This window comes from Hibiscus syriacus, unplaced genomic scaffold (assembly GCF_006381635.1).
Source record: "Hibiscus syriacus cultivar Baekdansim isolate YM2019G1 unplaced genomic scaffold, ASM638163v2 tig00110933_pilon, whole genome shotgun sequence".
NCBI classification, from domain to species: domain Eukaryota; kingdom Viridiplantae; phylum Streptophyta; class Magnoliopsida; order Malvales; family Malvaceae; genus Hibiscus; species Hibiscus syriacus.
The window spans coordinates 1,960,347-1,984,346 of NW_024062919.1; the positions used below are offsets into that span (position 1 = coordinate 1,960,347).

At 33.5% G+C, this 24,000-nt stretch overlaps 1 protein-coding gene and 1 pseudogene across 2 annotated transcripts; one reads left to right on the forward strand and one right to left on the reverse strand.

Annotated features, from left to right (window-relative positions):
• Positions 1-6,143: 6,143 nt before the first annotated feature.
• LOC120146946 (vesicle-associated protein 4-2-like) lies at positions 6,144-9,098 on the forward strand. 2 transcript variants are annotated; one of them, XM_039160424.1, is made up of 8 exons: positions 6,144-6,583; positions 6,926-6,996; positions 7,178-7,259; positions 7,383-7,501; positions 8,238-8,315; positions 8,476-8,595; positions 8,684-8,757; positions 8,839-9,098. In XM_039160424.1, exons 1-7 carry the CDS (start codon positions 6,319-6,321, stop codon positions 8,741-8,743), a joined length of 795 nt encoding a protein of 264 aa, XP_039016355.1. In that variant the 5' UTR covers positions 6,144-6,318; the 3' UTR covers positions 8,744-8,757; positions 8,839-9,098. The 2 variants fall into 2 exon arrangements, with proteins under 2 accessions (XP_039016355.1, XP_039016354.1); XM_039160423.1 differs by having other exon boundaries at positions 8,684-9,098.
• Positions 9,099-18,908: 9,810 nt separating this feature from the next.
• LOC120147020 lies at positions 18,909-20,963 on the reverse strand (annotated as a pseudogene).
• Positions 20,964-24,000: the final 3,037 nt, after the last annotated feature.

The following is a 24,000-nucleotide window of genomic DNA, read 5'->3' on the forward strand; positions in this document are numbered from 1 at the left end:
AGTTTAGGTTAGGGTTCACCGAATCGAAGAACCTAGTGGTCAAGTTAAACGTCTGTGTTACGCCAAAGCATGTGTCGCCACTCTCCACGCCGTAAACCTTAACACAGCTTGGTATGCTCTTCCTTGAAACTGAAAATTTTTTAATCATTAAATTCTAATTAACAGTTAAAAACTATGCTTATTAGAACCCATCAAGTGGCCTCAATGACAAAAAGGATTGTTGTTCTCCCTAGAGGTATTGTAATTACCTCAAACTATTCAAAAAAAAAAAACTATGCTTTATTAGCTTTAGATTAGAGAACTTACTCACAAGTCCACGGCTTTCAGCCATGGAAACAAGGACCAAGACTGCAACGATCAAGACCAAGTTGGTGGGCATGGAGATTTTGTTGTTGGACTTTGCCATTTTTTGTTGTTGTTGTTTTTAGTTTCTTTGTTTTTTCTGGGTTAAACTTGCTATTTATAGAAAAAGTTAATGTTGGGAACTTAGCAAATGAATGAAGGAAGCCCTGTAATTATCTATTGGAATTCGAAAAACAAGAAGCCGGCTTACATTGTGACCCATATAGGTATATACTCATTCCTTGGCGAATTATATAATGATAACAAAAGTAATGTAATCATTTATGTTATTTATTACAATGAATAAGTTGAGCATTCATACAGTCCAAGACGGTTGGAATATATTTGCATGCACAAACGAGTTGCATCTATTCTAGAGGTTCCATAATAACATAATAAATCCTGCAAATGAATCAATAGTTAAATTAGCAAGAGTTGTTTCAAGCCAACCCCAAGGAGAATCCACATGACTCCAAAGAACTTGGATCGATTACCCAGCTAGCCGAAGAGTTTCCTATGATTGGGGGCAAAAACATAAAGCGTGGAGAATAATTTCCTTTGTCCCTTAGCATCAAGGACAATATCCGACAGTAAGCCCCACAGCTTTCAGTCAGCTTTCGATAGGTAAAGCGTCGTATGTAACACTCTATGCAAAGATACGTATCTTAGGTAAAACACGCAAATTAAAAACCACATTCTATATCCTCAACAGTTACCCTGATTCATGCAAAGGCCTTTTAGAGCCACTGATATCCCGACTGAACGGCAGGGCTGTGGCTGGGGGGCACAAACTGCGCGACCGCGCAGGGCCCCCAAAAAAAGCTCAAAAAAAATATATACAGTGCGTTTTACTGATAAACGCCACTATAGATGACTATTGCGACGTTTTTTAAAAAACGCCACTATTATTGAGGCTTTATTGATAAAACGTCATTATAGATGGATTTATTGCGGCGTTTGTCAAGAAAACACCACTATTATTGCCCCAAAATCGAATATATCTAGAAAATAGGATCCCTTTATACGAATTTGTACAGGGCCCCCGAAAACCCTACCACGCCCTGCTGAACGTAATAGGTACCTGAATCATGATAACCCCAAATAATGGTGTCCTCCCAGCATGGAGAAATAGCCACGCGTAGCATTGTTTCAGCGTCAACCGGATGTAACACATGCGAAGCAATCCTTCATCCCACAAAGTTCGCCCAAGCTTCATGAACTCCTTACAAAGGATATGATTATCCAGGTTATCAACATAAGACACAAATAAGGAGGGGTTTTACTCTTTCCCCAACGGTCCCTATGCAAGCAGACATTGCTCTCAATCCCAATTCTCCAGAAAAAACCAGCGGATAAATCATACATGGCACGATGAAGGAATTTCCACGCATAAGAACTCCTTTCACCCAACTTATCATCGTAAATATTCCCCGAAGGGTAGTACTTCGCATGCAACACTCGAGCAAATAAGTTCTCAGGATCTTTGATCAACCTCCAACCTACTTGCCGACTAGCGCAACATCAAAGTTACGAAGGTCACAAAAACTTAACCCTCATGCGAATGACTCATCTTTTTCCATGCAGCCAACGATCATCCTCTCTCAGAAATTTTACTCAACCACCAAAATTGTATCATCACACTCACCATCTCATTAAGCAAACAATCAAGCAGAATGTAACAAGACAGCATACTAAGGAAAGCTTGTGCAACGGCTTTAATGAACACTTCTCTCCCCCAAAAGACATTAGGTTCTTTGTCTACCCGAAACTCGAGCAACTACCCTGTCATGCAAGTAACCAAATGTATTCGTTTTATTCCGCCCGATGTGTAAAGGCACCCCCAAGGTAGTGGCCAAAGTCAAGGGCTTCCCTAATTCTCATAGTCAATCTTTTGGCCCAACGAAAGTTCATATTCATTCAACACATCCTTAAGCTGGAGCGCCTCCATTGGTTAATTCTTTAAGAAAATAATACTATCATCGGCAAATAAACAACGGGTGATCCTTGGCCCAGAACAAGTCGCTCACATCCATTTTAGTCCCCCTGCACGCTATTCGGCATGAAGAAAGGCATATAAACCCTAGGTGCAAAACGAAAAGAGAAAAGGTGAAATAGGATCGATCGCTTTATCATAAACCACCATTTGGTTTGAATTCCTGGGTGAGGGAGTAGATTACACGAGTAAAAAACTTCACTGAAGTCACGCACGACATTATTAAATTCATCCAATCAACACAAAATTCAATTTCAGTATAACATTCAACCTTGTCGCATGTCGTCTTTGTATCTAACTTAAGAGTCACCTCTTTATTACGACCATTCAGAGAAGAGTACAAATAATGATTCAATTCATGAGCCACCAAAATATTATCCAAGTTTTTTCTACCCAGAACAAACACAGATTCTCGCTATGCAAACATACATGAACCCTTTCGGTCGATGCACCAAAACTTTAGATAGAATTTATAAGTAATATAGAATGTTAAATTCAAACAGATTTATTCCGATTATTTCATTATTAATATATTTGTTTATAATTATAATTTTATTCATACATTATTTTTATTATAATTATATAAATATATTAATTATGAAAAATAATATAATTCAATCTTGAACAATCATTATACATAACATTTTAATGGCTGATTTGCTGCTTGTAGGGTTATTGAATTTTTTTTTGGCTGAATTAAGGAATCGCTGAAATTATTTCTTAAGATGATGTAAATGCTACAGTAACCGAAGAGTCGCCATGAACATAATACTTCTTCCACATTTTTTGCCGTTAAACAAAGTTGAAGACACTGTGTTTCCAACGACTTTCTAAAGATACATTGTGTTCTTGGTGATTTTTGACGGGTACGATAATATTCACCCTATATCAAAAAATAATTTCGTTGAGACCTATTTTTTTCACAACCATACGAGCAATTCAACCCATTTTTAATTGACGTTGAATAACATTACATAGAAAACGCGTCAATGTTTAAATAATAATTTTTAATAGGAAGGAAAATTCCAAAAGATTAATCATTTAAAACACCACCTATTAATTAATTAATTAGGTGAATGGGGCCACTTTAACACCGAAATTACTTAGATTTATCAGAAAGTGAAACATTTATTAACGAGGGAATGAAATTGTGTAATCAAAACTAATCCCATTAATAACTAATAAAAAGGGTAAACCAAAAGTTTAGTATTCCAATTATCATTTTTATTATGTTTTGGTCACCAAACTACTTTTTTTTTTCAAAATTATACTTAACATTTTAATTTTATTTTTGTTAACCATTGTTTAGAAATTAACAAAATTTTTAACGTGACAATTCTTATTTTTTTTCAATGACGACGTAATATTATCTTTTTGATGATAAATTAATAACATCTTTAATTTTTTAACATCAAGCTATTAAAATAAAGTTAAAACTAAACATTAATTAAAATAAAGCTAAAACGTCACTAAAAGGAACCCCACCACAGCTTGCTCCATTGGTTCGTCAACAACTCTAACTAAAACCCATTACTAATTTCCTGTTTTGCCCTCGTTGACGTTTGACAAGCTTATTTTCTACGGCAGTCTGCAAAACCAAGTTGGTGCTCACAGACAACGGTATTTCAAAATTAACTCAAGGGTGTTTGGTCAAGGGTTGTGGGATTTTTATGTTTGGTTGGTCTGAAATCTTATTATTTTTAATGTTTTATTATTAATAATAGATTTTTTGGAGTATATTATCGAGAATGTCATTACCTCTCATCTCTTAAGTATTGTAACATTACCGGCGTTTTGGACTAAAATGCCCTTAAATTTTTATTTTTTTTTCAAAAATATCATTTTTATGTTATTGAATAATAAAAATTTTACGAATGTTAAATTATAAATTTATCTTTAAATTATTTTAGATTTATAAAAAAAAATCTATAATTAAAATTTTATATGAAGTTCAGGGATTAATTTTTTTTATCCTTTCATTAAACATTTTTTATATTTTTAATTTTGTAAAAAAAATTATATAAATATTATGAATTTATTTTTTTAAAGAAAATATATATACATATTTTACAATTTGTAATATTATACAAATATATAATAAGGACAATTTGGTCAAATATACATTTCAATAATCTTTTATTCCTTTAACCAAACACGGTAATCTTACATTCCTGCTAAACCAACCAAACACAAAATACAACATTTTCAGTAATCTTATTCCCTGATAATCTTTTATTCCTATTGATAATCTTACATTCCGTGAATTAAACGCACCCTAAAAATTTTATGGTCAAACTCTGTACAAAATCCATGTACTATGCTTTTGAATAAATTTTTAGTTCATTTAAATAAAAAATAAAAATATAATACACATAGCTTTACAAAAAATGGCAACGTGTAAGTACCATACAGGAATGTAAATGACAGGCTTCTGCTTCTAAGCTATTTGAGTTCAATTTAGGAAAAAATTAAATCTAATTTAATAATTATTAAATGGAATTTGAGCCTGAGTAATTTGAATTATTTATCGAATTAAATTTTTTTACAGTAAGGAGGACTCATCACATCATACGTGAGAACATCATGGAGGGATGACGGTAACAAATATAAGAGCATAGTCTGATACGTTGAAGGCGAGCTCAGCTTAGCAATACCACCGACAAGTATATTAATTTCTCTGATAACCCATATGACCTCAGTCACCCAACCTCGTTGATGTAATTGGTATGGAACACACCAGGACATGGGGTCACTTTTAATATATATTAGTACATTGTTAAACTATATTTCTACACTTATTATATATATTATTGAATATGAATAAGTTTAATTGAGCTATTGAATATAAATTTTAATAATAAAATTGATAAACAAATTTAATTGAGTTCAAGTTTAAAAAGTTTAATTATATTTTAAATTGATTTCTAGTATGAAAATTGGTGTTCAATCAAGTATCGAGTCTCAAAATTTAACTCGAGATCAAACTTATTACCATTCAGACTAGATCCGTCCTTAATTACGCCTCTAATACTACTGTATATCCATATCTTTAAAAAAATTAACAAAAAAAGAGTTTGATTTTGTAACTGTAAATACATATTTCAAAAAATAGAGTACTAAGGCCATCTCCAACGCTTCTCCAATGTGGAGAATTTCTCCATTTTGGAGATTCGCTACATTGTGCGCTACATGTAACGCAGCACTGTAGCTCGCGTTACAATTTTCCTTTTTTTAATTCAAATAGAGTAAATTAAAATATAGATAAAAATATATTAAAATTAGATAAATAAATATATTAATTTTTTTGTAAGATAAAAATATATAATTATGTAACTTATATTTTTTTGCATTATTATTATGAATTGTAATTTTTTTATTTTTTTTATTTTTACAATATTATTTATGAATGTTTTATTTATGCTTTTTATCTTGATATTTATTAGAAATGTATATATTTTATTTTATATTTGCAAAATCAATATTATAATAATTAAATATTGTGAATAAAGTAGAGTTGACGGTAATGTAAAAATAGCGTTGGAGATGAATTACTGTTTTATTTTTAAAATAGAGATAAAAATACGATAGAGTAGAAATGAGGGCTGAAGATAGCCTAAGTATGGTAAATGTATAGTAACTAGTAATGGACTGGATTGATCAAAACCGTATAATACAAAGACCTTCCATAAAATTTGACCAAAATTAAAATGAAGGAATACGGTGCCGTTTGGAGAGCTTGATTGATCGTCCGCGCTGGTTTAAAAGGCCAAAAAAATGCAAAGCAAAGGGCAAAACGGACTTCCAATTCTTATAAGTCAAATATAGTACAATCCAAGCATTGAAATCCGACGCGCTCTCTCTCTCTCTGTTTTCCTTTGTCACGAGTTTCTCGCTTCGAGTACCAGTTACAGTTTCCTTTCTGTGCTTTCGAAAACGTAAAAACGGTGCCGTACATAAGCTCGTGATTGTTTTCAGAGAGGAAGATGGCGATAGAAACCGGCCAGAAGCCACCGTCCGATGGCAAAGTTTGGGGTTTTTTCAAGCTGCCTTTTAGACAAACCGGGAACAGTAACAGTACGACTTCGTCTTCTGCTTCCTCGGCTTCGAATCTGCATACTCAAAGTCAACCTCATGTGGAACGATCCAACCATCACGGCTCAGCGAACTCCGTTTCCTCCGTTGCTAAGTCGCTTTTACCGACTCGTCGCAGGCTCAAGCTTGATCCGGCTAATAAGCTCTATTTCCCATGTATGTACTCTTCTTTGCTGTATTCTCATATTCTAAAATTTCCGATTGTTTTTTATGTTTATATATGGAAATTAACAGTAAATTAAAAAAGAATTAGGAGTAGAGATTGCTGAGAATCAAGATTGTTGATTGAAGTAGCTGATATAAAGAATACTAAATTTTGTTTTTTTAGTAAAATAATTTGCTACTAATTATTTTAATTAACTTGGATTAATTCAGGAAATTTTCTATTTGATTCATTTCGGAAGATTTTGTATTACGTGTTCCTAGTATTGGAAATAATTAATTTGAGGTTTCAATTATCTTGTTCTTAATTGTTTATTTTGTTTTTGTTTTTCCAAGATGAACCTGGCAAACAAGTGAGGAGCGCGGTTAGGATAAAGAACACGAGCAAGTCATATACAGCTTTCAAGGTAAAACCTTAAACTTGTGGAAAAATTTCATTTTTGCTTTGTCGTTTCTTTGTCTTGTTGTTCATGTTTGTTATATTGTATTTCTATAAGCTATAGATAGAAGTGGATTAATGTTGTGTTTTATGACAGTTGCTTTGATTTGTAATGATTGTTATGAACCATTTTGTTTCTGTTGGTTTAGTTTCAAACCACAGCACCGAAGAGTTGTTTCATGCGCCCACCGGGTGCTATTATTGCTCCTGGCGAGAGCATCATTGCGACGGGTAATTGATTCTTTACACTCTTCTGTGTACTGATACATTGGCATCAATATATTTTCTAACTGTTTAGCTTATATTCGAAATGTCCTTATGATTTTCTCTTCCTGGTTTGAATGGATTTACTAGTCTTTAAGTTTGTGGAGCAACCTGAAAATAATGAAAAGCCAATGGAGCAGAAGAGCAGGGTTAAGTTTAAAATCATGAGTCTCAAGGTGAAGGGTCCGATGGACTATGTTCCCGAGCTGGTGCGTTGAACTTCTCTGGTAAAACTGTGTTTTCATGTGATCCACATGCTTTCGATTTTCCATCTATATGACAAAGAATATTAAGACTTTTGAGTTTTACAACATTTAGATGTATGTGAGCTTATGATGAATATAAAGTAATATTCTGACGATGCGTATTATGTTTACTTCGTGGTTAATAGTGTTTAAATTTCTCCACAAACAATTAACTTTACAGGACGACATTACAGATAAGCAGTTCTATAGTTTGATTTGGATTCTTGTATTTCCAGGGCTTTATATTTTGAAGCATAAAATGTCACTAATCACTATGGGACAAGACTTCTCTATCCAAATATTCTTCTTTATGGGATTTGTACCTTCTGTCTGCAACATAAAAGAAACTACTGTGCTTTATGGCCAGATTTTTTTTTATTTACTTTGCAATTTTGTCATCAAGATGTCCTACTATTGCTGTAAATAAACTTTTGAAGTCGACGTATGCTCAATTATCATGCTTTATCGGATAAGAATCTCTTGAAAATCTGATATTGGGCCCATTTTGATAGATTAAGCATGGTTTTTCAATCATTTTCTTGGGTTGCCTGGCTGCGTTTGTTTTATGCACAATTGAGAATATTCTTTTACCATCTATACTATTGATTGCTCTTCTCCTATCTGATCTTTTTCTTTTCTCTTTGAGGTTTTGGATATATGTAAATCATGCAATTAATCTTCGTAGCCCGTCTTTTTGTAGTTTGATGAGCAAAAGGATCAAGTGGCAATAGAGAAAATATTACGAGTTGTTTTTCTAGATCCCAAGCGCCCTTGTCCTGTAAGTACTGCTTCCATGTTACACTATCTTAAGCCACCAGTTGTATTTGACCGTATTCATGTTTGCATGTCAACACTTTCCCCCTGCATGATACTTGACGTGCATTCCAAATTATCAAAATCATAGCAAACTAAGTAGCCTAAATATTTATGGGTTTAAGGCACTAGAAAAATTGAAGCGCCAAGTAGCTGATGCCGATGCTGCAGTTGAGGCACGCAAAAAGCCTCCAGAGGATGCAGGACCGAGAATCATTGGGGAAGGACTTGTGATAGATGAATGGGTAAGTGTTCTTGTAATCATCTGATGAAAATTATTCTTATAGATTCTTTACTTGCGTGATAGGATTGTAAATTTTTTCTGTTGTGCAGAAAGAGCGGAGGGAAAGATACCTTGCTCGACAGCAGGTTGAAGGAGTAGATTCAGCTTAAAGCGGCAATTCTTGGTCAGTTGCCTCGTCATATGTTTGAAGTTTTTATAATTATCTTGTGCTTATACCTGTTGAATCATTGCATGTAATGCAAAGGGTGTGGTCTTGGAAGAATGATGAGAAAAATCCAAAATCTGTTGTTGTAAAAAAAGTAAAGCTGCATTTTCCGTAATCGGAGACTTGAAGCTTGAAACTCAAAACTCAACTAGTTGTTACCATCTGCGTCAACTGCATTGTAGATAATGTGATTTTTTCGCCGCCCTAAGGGGAATAAAACTATTCTTCATGGGGGTGTAATACACTAAATGGATCTCAAACTGCGTAGGAGTGTTTCAATGCATATGCATATTCAATAATGTTCTGCATCAATTACCATTATGAAAATGTCGCATTTGCTCAAATTTTCCAGTTCTTGTGTACTCTAGCAAACTAATTTAGATATGGGATGGAAGATCCTCGCATCTATGAATGTATAGGTAGCCCAGGTCAGATTAGAGCCCTGTTTCGAACATGGAAATTTGTTACTCTGTTGTTTCTAGTTGTCGATGATGGATTAAACGTTGTTTTATCCTTGAAAGATATTATGCCACTGGTATAACCAGAAGCTATGGTTGCCACTATGGTTATTACGATGTACTTAAATTGCTGTACCCATAGTTAGTCTCGGATTAAGAGGGAAAATGAAGCCATCAACCAATTTGAAGTCTAGTTGAAACCCATTTATGGGTTGATCATGAAAAACTGTCTTGAATCATCTTCAATAAGATGAAAATCAATGTCATAATCGTCATTTTCGTCTTCATATTACTACTTTTTTCTATGTTTGATTTTTAATTGAGTTGACGAATAATATTTTATCAATAAAGTTTGATTTGAAATTTTAACCAATGTTTAATAACCAATTGAGTTGAAAGAAAAGAAATTTGAGACGATTGATGTTGAAATAATATCTAATTATCTATATTAATATTTAAAGTTTTGATTGAACTTGGTGTCACTCGTTAACATAATGTGAACATAGTTAGAAATTACAGAATTATCCTTATTTATAAAGTGCGGTTAATATTATTGAAAGTGTATTGTTGTAATGCCCCCAAGTTCTTGGCGATCAAAGGATATCGTGAATCGATATGTATTGTTGGTCTGAACCTTTAGATGAGAGGTTACGAGTCTTAAATTGATGCTAATGTCAAGATTGAATGAAATTTGTGGAAGTTTTGGGGTATAATTGTACTAAATCAAAGCATAAAGGATTAAATTGAAGAGTTGAGCAAGTTTTAAGGGTCAAGTCGTGAAATCAGCCCGTAAGTATCGATATCATTAGTAAGATATTGATACCTAGGGGTGCACAAAAAATCCGAATATCCGAATATCTGAAAAAAATATCCGAAACCGGTTTTGGGAAAAACCGGTTTTTTTTTAACCGGATTGGATTTTTTTAAACCGGTTATTTTAACCGGTTTGGAGAAAAAAACCTAGACCGGTTTTTTTACCGGATAAAAAACCGGTTTGAAAAAAACCGGTTAAAAAACCGGTTTTTATCCGAAAAAAAAAATCGGTATGGGTTTAAAAAACTAGCCGTTAATATAGCCGTTTGTGACCGTTTTTGACCGTTTTTTCTTTAAAAAATTACCATTTTACCACCCTAAACATGTATAAATAGGTTGGGGATGTATTTGGTTGATTACAACTTTCTCAAATCTTATTACACAACACTTAAACATCTCTCAAATCTTAGTTTTGTAATTTTTTATTCATCATGAGTAACACTGCTGAATCTTCCGTCGGGGGAAACCTTGAAGTCGTGAGAGTGATCGAACACACTCGAAACAAAGATATTTGGGATCACTACGATTTATGTGAGATGTCAAATGGCTCGAGGAGGGCGCGTTGTAAACTTTGTCTAAAGTTTCTTGCATCGGAAGGAAACACAACGTTGAAGAACCATTTGACAAAATCATGCAAGGCACTTCGCTCAAGATCGGATCCTAGTCAATCGAATCTTACACCGCAAGGTGGTGTTTTTGTTTACGACAACGAAAAATTACGAGAAGCGTTTACAAAGTTCGTGATTACAAAAGCATTGCCGTTCGACCACTTTGATGATGAAGATTTCACGACAACAATTCAACAACTAATGCAACCACGTTATACTCAAGTAAGTCGTACTACCCTTAGAAGAGATGCTATAAAAATGTGGCGTACGGCGAGGGAAAAAATGATTTTAGGATTTCAAGAACACCGTTATGGTGTGTCGCTTACATGTGACGTTTGGAGTTCCCCTCATAATACCGGAAATTCTTTTTTAGCCGTTACGTCACATTGGTTAGATCAAGATAATTGGCAAATGATGAAAAGAACAATCGCGTTTGAATTATTCGGTGAGCCGCATACCGGTGCTAATTTATTTACACTTTTAAAACGGGTAATTTGTCTTTATAAATTAGAAAATAAAGTTTTTTCTATATCTTTTGATAATGCATCGAATAATACAAACGCGATTCCAAGATTAAAAATATTACTTTCACCGATTTTAGACGGTGCGTTTTTTCATACCCGTTGTGTTGCACACATAATTAATTTATCCGTGCAAGCCGGTTTGGAGGTTATTGAGCCAATTAGATTAGAATTTAAAACAATGATAAAATCGATTCTTTGTAACAACAACAAAAGACTAAATGATTATAAACGATTTTGTAAGTCTGTTAATAAAAAAACTTTGGGTCCTAATTTGGATTGTCCAACTCGTTGGAACTCAACTTGGATGATGATGCATACTGCCTTAAGGCAAAGGGAAACATTGCAAACATTTCACGATCGGCTTTTCGAGAGGGGTCATGTCCCAGACATTTATCCGGATTCGAGTTGGGAAACTATAGCCAAAATAACCGATTTACTTGAGGTTTTTAAAAATGCAACAACTTTTTTATCCGGTGTTTATTACCCTACTAGCCCGTTGGTTCTTAATCAAATATTTTTGTTGGCTACCCGACTAAATGACTTTGAATTTGAAACCGAAGTTTTTCAAGAAATTGGTTTCTTAATGAAGGAAAAACTTTTAAAATATTTTAAGGAGATTCCCCCCATTTTTACTTGTGCCGCCGCTTTAAACCCAACGTTAAATGTTGGTGGGGTTGAAACACTAATTGAACAAATTGCGTTTGCTTTTAATCTAACCGATGATGAACCCAACTTTGTCCAAAACCAAATAAATTATTTTAACAAATGTTTTCGAGACATGTTTGCAATTTATTTAAATAAATACGGATCAAGTAGTGTAATACACGATCAAATGAGAATGAATGCGGAATCATCTAGTAGACGTCCAAGTAACATAAATTTGAATCTTTTTAACACTCTTGTAAATTCCCAATCCAAACGATCACGTACTACCACCCCAAGTAGCGAGTTGGGAAATTATATGTCATGCGATTTTCTATCAAAAATGACATTTGAAGAGTTTGAAAGTTTGGATATTTTGGCTTGGTGGAAAGAAAAGGAAGCACAATTTCCGATTCTAGCCGCCATGGCCCGTGATTTACTAACCGTCCAAGCTTCTACGGTAGCTTCGGAATCCGCTTTTTCTGTTAGTGGCAGGGTTATATCGCAACGGAGATCAAGACTAAGTCCCGAGTCGGTGGAAGTATGCATTTGTTTAAAGGATTATTTGGATGGAGCGGCTCGTAAGCAACATATCACCACCCTAGAAGATGCAATTGATGCCGATTTGGAAGCAACTTACACATTGAAGAAGTCGAACTTGGAATATCCCCTCCAAACGAAGAAGGCAAAGATGATGAAGAAGAGATGGCAATGTAGTTTATTTTATAACTTTATTTCAATTATCGTAAACTTTGTTTCAATTATCGAACTTGAAGTTTTTAAGTATTTGAATTTATCGAACTTGGAAGTTTTTAAGTATTTGAATTTATCAAACTTGGAAGTATTTAAGTATTTCAATTATGTTGAGTTAATTAAGTATTTCAATTAAGTATTTGAATTTATCGAACTTGAGGTTTGATGCTTTCTCTTTGATTCTCTCTTGATTCTAGTTGCTTGATGTTTCTTGTCTTTGATCAATGACTTCTAAGCTTGCTTAAATACACCTTGAATCACTTCTGAACGTTAGTGATAATTAATGAAGATAATATAGCCGTTTAAGTGTGAAAACATTTAATAAAAATGCTTAGAGCGTGGGGGAATCGGTACCCTCTCATAGGGAATCGGTTCCCTAAGTGTAAAATTCAAATATTTCGACCGTTGAATAGGGGAGAATCGGTACCCCTATGGGGGAATCGGTTCCCTCCGAGCATTCTGGAAATCTCGGAGCCAAACCATTCAGTGAGGAATCGGTACCCCCTTGGGGGGAATCGGTTCCCTATGAGCAATCTGGAATATTAAAATCGGTTTTTTTATAACCGGTTTTTTAAAAAAACCGGTTTTTTTAAAACCGAAACCGGTTACACCGGTTAGGATATCCGGCCCTCCAAACCGGTTAGAAACCGAACCGGTTATTTTATAAACCGGTTTTTTTTTCTATGGGAAAAAACCGGATCGGATAAAAATCGATCCGGATCGGATTGAAATCCGAATTATGTGCAACCCTATTGATACCTATCATACGATATGGATACTCTTTGATATCAATGCCCATTTCATTTCTTGAATTTTAAAACATCAAAACCAAAGAAAATATATATATTTGAGCACATTTAAAAACTAACATTTGATTAATCAAATTAAATTTTAACGCATTTATAGCCTAAGGATCATACTAGTTGGAGTTAAAAAAAAACTCCCCAAAGTTCAACAAACAAAACCCACAAGTGACCTATAGAGTTTTCGTTTTATGGATGCAGACTCCTAGTCCTATATAGAAAAGTGGCTAAAAAGGTTTAATCACCGAGAAATCCTTTTTAATGAGTTTTCCTACTATAAATACATTAATAAAGCGAGGGTTTCGGGTTCGAGCATGATTTTTACGGGGTGTTTGACATTTATTTTCAAATGGTCGAAAGTCTTTTGAACAAATATTATTTTGTAATAACTCCATATTAAAAAAAATCCTACTATTTAATTTATTATTTATTCGAGTTGACATAGAATTAACTTGAATGATTTAATTGAGTTGAATTTTATTACTCCTTATTTGTGGTGGCGGATCCATCCTTTATTCACGATGTGCACGTACCTACTTGAAATTCAAATTTTCTTTAATTAGTTATCTATTTTATTGTTTTTGTCAATCCTAAAATTTTATTTATACATCAAATATAAAAATTTTGTGGTCCTACAAAAATTTGTAGACCCGACTGCTTATTTGTCACCTTATATGGCGCCAAAGTTTGTCGGCCCTCTCGAAGCTAAACAATTACACCTTGTAGGCAATTAACAAAGCCTTTTTTTATCAGTCGCCTTGGTGGTTTGATTTTTAAATTATTTTCTAAACACATTTTTAATTGTAAACGCTCGTTCTTTGGCTAACTTCATCATAAAAATACTTTAAAATGACAAAAACAATACTAAACACATTTTTAGTCTAAACTAATGAATTCAATTCATATTCACAAAATGTCCACGATGAGTTAATACTAAAATTTGAAACAATGATTTTTTAATAAAAAATAATTTCTAAATTTAATATTAAAAATAATTTTAAAAAAATAAAAATAGATTTTCGGAGATAAAATAAAATTTAAAAAATGCATTTATAGTTTTCAAAAATAAGATATGAAGTATTTGAAAGATAAAATTTTGATTTGAAATTAAAGAATGTGAAAAGGAAATAGTATAAATACATGAAAAATAAAAAATAAATATTTTATATAATATATTATATATATACAAAATTTGTAATAATAATTGTAGGTGGGGTGATCAGATGTTTAACTTTAAAAGTTGTTCATTATATGTTTGAATTTTTAGTTTATGATTATTTTATTAAAATAAATTAAAATTTGAAGGTCTAAATTGATATTTATTTTTATATATATTTTTAATGATAAAAATTTAGGGGGCAATGGCCCCCAACCCAACATATAGTTCTGTCACCGATTAAAAGTGATAGTATATGTTCTAGAGATTCAATTATTTGATAATAAACGTTTAAATATCATGTAATCGTTGATTGTCGAACATATGACCTCTAGAGATAACAATAATCAAATTAATATCGAATTAACTTATCACATTCATTATGATTCTAATAAATAACATAAATGATTACATTACTTTTTTTTATCATTGTATAATTCGCCAAGGAATGAGTATATACCTATATGGGTCACAATGTAAGCCGGCTTCTTGTTTTACGAATTCTAATAAATAATTACAGGGCCTCCTTCATTCATTTGCTAAGTTTCCAACATTAAGTTTTGCTATAAATAGCAAGTTTAACCCAGAGAAAAAGAAACTAAAATCAACAACAAAAAATGGCAAAGTCCAATAACAAAATCTCCATGCTCACCAACTTGGTCTTGATCGTTGCAGTCTTGGTCCTTGTTTCCATGGCTGAAAGCCGTGGACTTGTGAGTAAGTTCTCTAATCTAAAGCTAATAAAGCATAGTTTTTTTTTTTTGAATAGTTTGAGGTAATTACAATATGTAGTGTCTGTTCATAATTTTTTTAATCTATTGACACACAAGCATATTATATATACGTAGTTGCTCGAATCCAATACCTCTAGGGAGAACAACAATCCTTTTTGTCATTGAGGCCACTTGATGGATTCTAATAAGCATAGTTTTTAAGTGTTAATTAGGATTTAATGATTAAAAAATGTGCAGTTTCAAGGAAGAGCATACCGAGCTGTGTTCAGGTTTACGGCGTGGAGAGTGGCGATACATGCTTTGGCGTAACACAGACGTTTAACTTGACCACTACGTTCTTCGATTCGGTGAACCCTAACATCAACTGCGATTCGCTCTTTGTTGGTCAGTGGCTTTGTATCGCCGGAACTGCATAACAATGTTAAGCAGCTCGTTCAACATATAAAAAAGTACCTAAGTCCACGAATAAGGAGAGAGCTAGGTTTTCTCCATGTCAACTGCTTCTTTTTCTTGTATGTTTGCAGTACGATTCATCTTTAAAATGTGTTACTGTTACCAATGAATTATGTTTAAAAATTTTAAATATCTTTTAAAAATAACATAAATATAAAGCGATACATTAATATAAATCAATACAGTTACATATCAATGGTAGTAAAAAATTAATTATTAGTTTAATAGTAGAATGAAACTATATATCCCTCAAGAAAGATATATGATTCGAATTCAAACGATGTGGATTAAGTATGTTAGATTAGGAAAACCGTCTCTTTAACAAATCTCTTTAATACTTGATCTATATTAATTAGTCAAATTCCTAATTAAATAAACTTAATCACCAAATAATCTTCAACCAATAGAATTATAGCAAAATCCAACTTAATTTCTAATTAAAATCTAAGTCAATATCTAACCGATGCAATCTCAGTAAGTGGGGAACTATAAGTGATGGCACCTGAATGGGAGGTTTCACGCCAGCTTCGCCAACACGTCCTATAGCTTGTTACCTTTCCGGTAGACATAATTAAAACGGAGGTTCAAATGATCAAATCACAATTAAGAAGGTCCAAGATATGAGGCATCGTAGACGATCCAAGGCTAGCAGAAATTCTTCATTCCAACAGATGTAATACCCCAATTTTTATTCATCTCAACTATGACACGTCGTATCCACTTATATTTCAAACCCTCATAGATACTCCAAAGTTCCACATCTAACATATAATATGTTCCGATAGACTTTGAGAATCTGACCAGCCAATTTCCAATAGTGTCTCATGTAGTTCCTCCCGATGACGCAAAACCATCCACCATCCTCCTTGCTCCGTCAGTGTAAATCTTGAGCCACTCTAGTGACGATGGCTTCCACCTCCCTTGGTGCCGACTACACATTTGGGTTTTGATCCACTTAATATCTTCCTTTTTCTCTTGATCAGATTCTCATTTTTTCTTTCTTTTATTTTCTCGCCTTCCTTTTCAATCCATTCTTGCAACCCAAACAAAAATCAATAATAAAATAATAAGCCACATGTCAACTAATATAGGAAGATCATCTACAGTAAATACATGTATTTTCCTTTTATCTATGCTATAGATGTTGTTGGTGCATAGGTTTGGTTCCTTGGGTAGTTCCCTCGGTTACAACTTGAACGCATTATAATTTGTGTACAATAACGAATTTAGAAATATTTTTGAAGATTGGTAAGTATATATGTTAAAAATATAAATATCTAAATGGGATAAACATAAATAAATTTTAGGATGAACACTATCAGTAAAATAAATAATAACTGAAAAAAATTTAGATTTCAAGATAGACCCGTACTCAACCTCGAAAACTATAGATCCACCACCGCCTGTGCCGTAGGTTGTATATTGGTTGTTTTTTACTTTATTGGTAACCCTAAAACAAGTATTGAAGTCTACGAATAGAATACTATTTACGTTGCAATGAGATGCGATGGCGAAATAAATTAGATAATGGCTCGTGCCAAAGAGCTGGTGTTGGCAGTAAATGAGGAAGGCGAGAGGTTGGTGAAACTTACTGCCTCATAATCGTTAAAGCCAGCAAGCAATTTGTGGTGGTGTACCGCACCACCAGAAATGAAAATCTCGACCTCATTCACCGCGCTGCTTAATAAATATACTCAACCGTGTTGCAGTAAAAAGAAGACGATGACAATTGTAAATAAAGAGTTTGTAAGAACCCGAACCCCAACATCGCGTGATATTCACTGTTTGTAGTAAATATCAATGAGTAATTACCTTACCTTCTCAATCAATATCAATGAACTAAGACATTCATGGGTTTAAAATGTTGTGTTCTGAGAGTATTTATAGTCTCATTAATGTTGGTAAAATCAACACGACCTTGTATTGATTCAAACGGTATAACAAGTATACTAGAATTTCGAGATTTTGTTAATTTATAAATTTTAACTTATTGATGGATGTTTTAGCCCTTCAAGATAAAGTATTTAAAGTTATCGTCTGATATATCGCATTTTAACTTGAAAAGGGCGTTGGGACCATTTCTTTATATCGCATATTTTATAGGGATGTTGGGAGATCACACTAAATATTTTGTTTAAAGGTCATTTTTAAGATAAACACGTACAACTTGAGTTAATGGATTTTCAACATTTAGGAGGGATGTGTTCGAAGTATATTTCATTGAATAATCGATAGAGTCTAAACTATAAGCTCTAAATTATAAATCCTTCAATATTAAACCCATTAAAAGATCTAGCCGCTGTTCAATGGTTAATACTTCAAAGATTTATTGTGTAATATTAAAATTAGATCCCAACGTTTATCAAAATAATCATTTTAGCCTTTATTTTGCTTTTTAGAGTATTTTAGTCCCAATATTTTATTTTAAGGCAAAAAAAATCTTAATGTTTGACTGAATAGTTAGTTTGACTCTTATTCTCTCTCCTTTTTTTTTCTAGATTATTTTGGCCCACAACATTTTATTTTAGGGTCAAAAGACCTCTATTTTAAAGTGTTAACTATTTGTTAACTAACGGATTTCATCTACATATAGACCTTTCTACCCCAAAATAAAACGTTGAGGGCAAAAATGCTCTAACAATAGGGACCAAAATGATTATTTTAATAACATCGGGATTAATTTTGGCATTATGCCAAGATTTATATAGAAAGTAAAAGAAATCCAACAACAAAACTAAACAAAGGGAAATCTAGGTTTTTATGAAAATGGTGTGTAGTTGACTCTATGTAAATCTTCCTAGAGTTATAATATTGCTACTGTTATTTAGTTCCACTTGCAGGCAGGACCACAATGGCATTTGTCATTGGATCTTGGTAAATACCATTTCTCTTGAGTCATTCAAGAGGTTCTCAAAAGCAATTGATATTAGAATCAGCTAGCTGCGTGGAACACATTTGGGCTGAAAATTTCCATGTCTGGTTTCATGACTCCAAACCCAGCCTGTCAGAAAATCAAGTTGGCTAACTAATCGCCATTAATATTTGTGTACCCTAACAATATAGTTCGGTCCCAACATTGGGGGGGTATGAAACCATAGTTTGACAATCTAATTTAAAAAACGTAAATTGTTTCTTAGTGTTGGCAAAATGACAAGCAAACAGAGATAGAACCTTCATCTATCACTATCCCTTTTGTCCCACATTGACAGGATACAAAAAGCTTGATTGCCACTGTTCACATGTCCTTCTGGTTTTTCCATAACTTTCCCACATGCAAGAAAACTGCACTTTTTCTTTCTGATGGTTAATTGTAATAACAGTACTTATGTAAAATATACAGTGGAGAAAACAAAAATTACACTCAAGAATGCCAGAAACGGCTCAAAAAGCTATGGAATCTATTGCTGGACAACTTCCTGACAAGTCTTTTGGCGTCAGAGACTTGTTCTTCTGCAAGTTTTTCTATGTTCTTTAGATAGCCAGAGCTGGCGATTTTCCTTCTTCCACTGTTGCAACTTGTCAACGACATTAATATGGAGAGTAAGAGCTGCTTGTTGCCCGAAATTCCCTCGTCTTCGTCGAGCAATTGAAGAAGGTACTGGATGTTTCTGTCGTCTTGAACGAATCTCTTTCGGTTTCTCGGGACCGAGACTAAGCTCGAGAGTGTTTCGATTGCCATTTCGCGCATATCGTACGACTTGGCATTGAGCAATCTGGCGAGCTCTGGCATGAAACCGGCGTCCCCTATTGTCTTTTTAGCATCGTCCGATGTGCCACAAAGCCTAAACGTTAACTTGAGTGCCAATTCTTGAAGTGAAACCTCACCGTTGCGTAGGAAGAAAAGTAAATGGTCTGTGAACATGTAGTTCATCAGCATGTTTATGTGATTCTGTGATGAAAAACAGAGATTCTCGATTGTTCTTAATGCTACTTCCCTTGTTTTCGAGGAGGTTGCTGATTTCGGATCCGAAATACGCACCAACGCTCGGATTCCTCCTGCTTTCACAACGGTTTCGTGAACCAATTCGTCCCGGAAGATATATGTTGAAGGAACTCGACTGAATTTATCTGCACGATTTCGTCTTTCGATCTAGTTAGCTTGATGAATGTCGTAATAGCACCTTCTTCGACCATAAACCTCTTGATCTCTTCGACACCGACAAGATTCCTCAACACCCCACAAGCGAGACCGATCAGTTCCCCTCCGAATTCACTGCTCGAACATATCTTCAACAGTGCTGTCACCCCACCGTGAGCCGAAACAGACCAAGCATTGTCTGAATTTACAGTCAATGTCTGAAGACACTTAACAGCTCCTTCTCTGCTCAAACGACTTCCGGTTTCCAAAACACGATTCAACGGCCCGACAATCCCGCATTCAACAAGAACCCTTTTGTACAAATCGAAACCGGACATCAAAGACACAATCTTCGAAGCCTCTTCTTGAATCTCCATCTCCGGTGAATCGAGGAAATCGACTAAAACTTTCACAATGTCACCAACTTCAAGTGCTACGAGTTTAACATACCTTTCGTCTTCATCCATAACTTGATATAAACTAACCAACGCTTGCCTTTTCATTTCTGTATCACCAATCTTCATCCTCGTCAACAAATCTCTCACGTAAAACCTCATGTCGTCTTTGCAAGCACCGAGACCGGGCCTGGAAACAACAATGGCGGAACCGTGAGTTAAAACTCCGGCAGTCCAAATCCCGGAAATGTTCTTAACATGGAGACCGACTTTCGCAGCCATAACATCGAGGTCGCTTTGCATCAAGAGCTTCCCACTGTAAGAAAGATCCACGCATCTTCTTGCAAGATCACAACACTCGTTTACAGTAACCAAAATGGAAGGAACCAAATCGGAAAAGGCTGCAGTGTTTTCACTTGAATCATTACAGCTCTCGACAGCCATTAACCCAGAACTCAACTCTTCAAGCTTCTTTCGAATAAGTTGCCATTTAACATTGAAAACTTTGATGGAATGAGAAAGGGAAATCAAAGAAGATATAACCTCAACAGCCTGCTTCACACTAGATTTCATCTTTTTCTTTTCTTCAATTTGAATGCTTCCTTTGAAGAAATGAGTCAAACCAACCAACTAAAAAGGTAATCTATATCAGAAAAAGAGAGAAAGAGAGGCAATGAATGCAGATGATTTAATGGTGTACATTTAGATTAGAGTGGTGACCTTTTGGGGTAATGTAACAATGACAAGTCAATAGGAAGAAGATAAGGGTATAAATGTATTGTACGCCATTACAAATTTACAACAATGGTTAGAAGGGTAGCTAAAAACACTCAAGTGCGATAATGCAACTGAGAAAGGAAGATGATTAAAAGTACTGAGGGTGTTTGATCATAGGGATTTCATCAATTTTATGATGATTTTATCTGTACTACTATGTATAGATATGAATGTGTTTTACAATGGGTTGCTCTGGGACACCTATCTACAATTAAATTCTTCTTTTAAAATCTGATCAGATTCGATCAACTTTCTGCTACTTTTTTCCACCGGTTGATATGGTTGGACAATTTTAATAGTATTGGAATTTGTACAAGGTAAGAAGATGAACTTTTAATTGTATGAGCTGATGTATTAATAGATAATGGATGGTCCCAAGAATTGAGACTTTTATTGTACAAGGTAAGAAGATGAACGTTTAATTGTATGGGCTGATGTATTAATAGATAATGGATGGTCCCAAGAATTGAGACTTTTAGATTTACTTTACCATTAATTTTTGGCCGTTGATGGTACGGGTATCACAACTAGCTTCGTGGCATTGATCTCATACATGCATCATATGGTGCACTCAATGCTAATCAATTTTCCTTAATTTTATGGGATTTAAAGGTATAGTCGAAATTGAATTATAATTTTATAATTTTTAAGATTAAATTATAATCTTATTATTGTAGGAGTTAAAATAATATTTTTATATTGCATTAACTTAAATTTAATAATTTTAGAAGAACTTGTACTCTATTTTACTTTTGTAAGGAGACCAAAGTCTACAATATTTAGAACATCTCACCAACTTCATTCTTGTAAAGCAAGAAAATGAAAATTTATACTCTATTTATGACATTAACATATTTTATACTTGTTCATATTTGGTTAGTCATAGTAGTCTTAGATTCTGAATAAATCTCTAATCATAGATAAACAATTCGACCATAAAAGAATATAACTTTGATAAAAATTAAATATATTCGTGTCATGCTTCAAAATTGAACTTAATTTGATTTAATTTCAAAGTGTTTTTCGTTTTTTTTTCAATCTCACTTTGCTTATTTCTTTTTGGAATTGAAAATGAATCACAAGGCTTTACTTATTTAACAAGTAAATGAATATAGTATTTAAGAATCACTTAGAAAAATTACCGATTAGAATAAAAAATAAAGACAAAGTTGGTGGTGGGATTTTAATACTTTGAGAAACAACAAAACAAAGCCTTTATGGACCACTAAGTTATGAGGATTCCCCTTCCCATTTGATGCAAAAGAAAGAAAGTAGCTTGCTTTCAAGAGGTTCTAAAGTCCAACTCGGTTTGAGAAATTGTAAAATTATATTTATATTTAAATCAGAATATTTTTATTTAATAGTTTATTTTAATCAAATATAACTATTCATATTTCAACATGCCTAATTTAAATTCATATGATCTGAATTTATTTATCAAATACTTGAGCAAATCTAATTTCTATTTTTCAACCCATGAAGCCCTAATCTCTTTGTTAGATTCATTGAGTCAGGGATAGATCGAGAAGTGTTTATGTATTTTCTTTATATTTTCTATAATGATTTAATTTCACAACTCGAAAATTTTATAATTTTATGATAATTATGAATATCGGATATAATTTCTTAAATTCATACTCCTAACATAAAATTTTGCACATGTACTTATTTTAAACAATCTCAGCAGCCACCTTGTCAACAGGAAGTTGACATGAAGCAATATCATTTATCATATTGGCAATAAAGCTATCATTCATTTTCTGAACTTTTTTTTCCTTAAAGAAAAAAAAGGCAAAAGATGTGTTCTTTGTCAAAGTAAAATATGGTATATGTGCTTACAAAATAATGAGATAAAAGCATTATATGATTAATATCCCACATCGACTTTCTCCTAATTCTACACTGAGTTCTTACCGTCTTTGAGCAGTCATGATAAAGACTACTGCTACTACTACAGGTGGAGCCAAGGGTGGCAAAGCTAATGGGTTTTTGGCACTCTATTGTAGCTATCTGTGAACATATGAACAGGAGACCATGAATTGCGACAGATCGATGCAAATAGAAACCTCAAAACATGTGATTAAACCCTGAAATCATGGGGATTTAATGCCCTTTTCAACTATCCCAATTTATGCTTACTTTCCTTGCCATCGGTTCTTCTGGCATGTAAAACACGAGTGCTTTTCAGTTGAAAGCTTTCGCCTCTTTAGATTTTAAACATTATATTTTACGAAATGAAATATAAACATTTAAATACGTATGATTTTGCACAAACCAAGCGGTTTCAGTGGTTAAAGGGGTGATTGTTATCCATAATGGTCCCGAGTTGGAGCATACCATCTACAGGGATGTTTGAGTGTTTATTGTTAAATGGTTAAAGTTTTTTGAATATATATTACTTGTAATCACCCAGATTAATAAAAGAAAATTTGGTTTCATAATTTTTTGTATGTTACATCAATAATAATTAGGGATACTTAAGTTATTAAAACCCGACATGTTATAATGAAAATTTTACGTTCGAATTCAAATTAAATTTTGTAAATGATAAAATTATTTGAATTCAGGTTTATGAGAAAGACTCTCTAATTTGATCCGGTTTGAAATAATATTATAATTCTCCTATACATTAATTATTACAATACCCCGTATATATATATATATATATATATATATCCGTTATCTCTCTATTTTCTTTTAATAAAAACAATAAGAAAAATTGTATCAGACGGGTTTTAACCTATAAACATATCATACTCAAGGCAAATGGAACACCCTCAACTTAGGAGCCGTTTGTTTACTGTTGAATGGAACGATTCAGCGCCGAATGTTGAACCGTTCAACGTTGAATGCTGAACCGTTCAACATTCAGCGTGTTTGATTCTCACCTCTGAATGAAAACTATGTTGAATAAAACAACAAAACATTGCTGAATGATTCAGCATTAAAGTACATTCTGAATCATTAAGCATCCGATATTTTACCATAATACATATTTTTTCACATG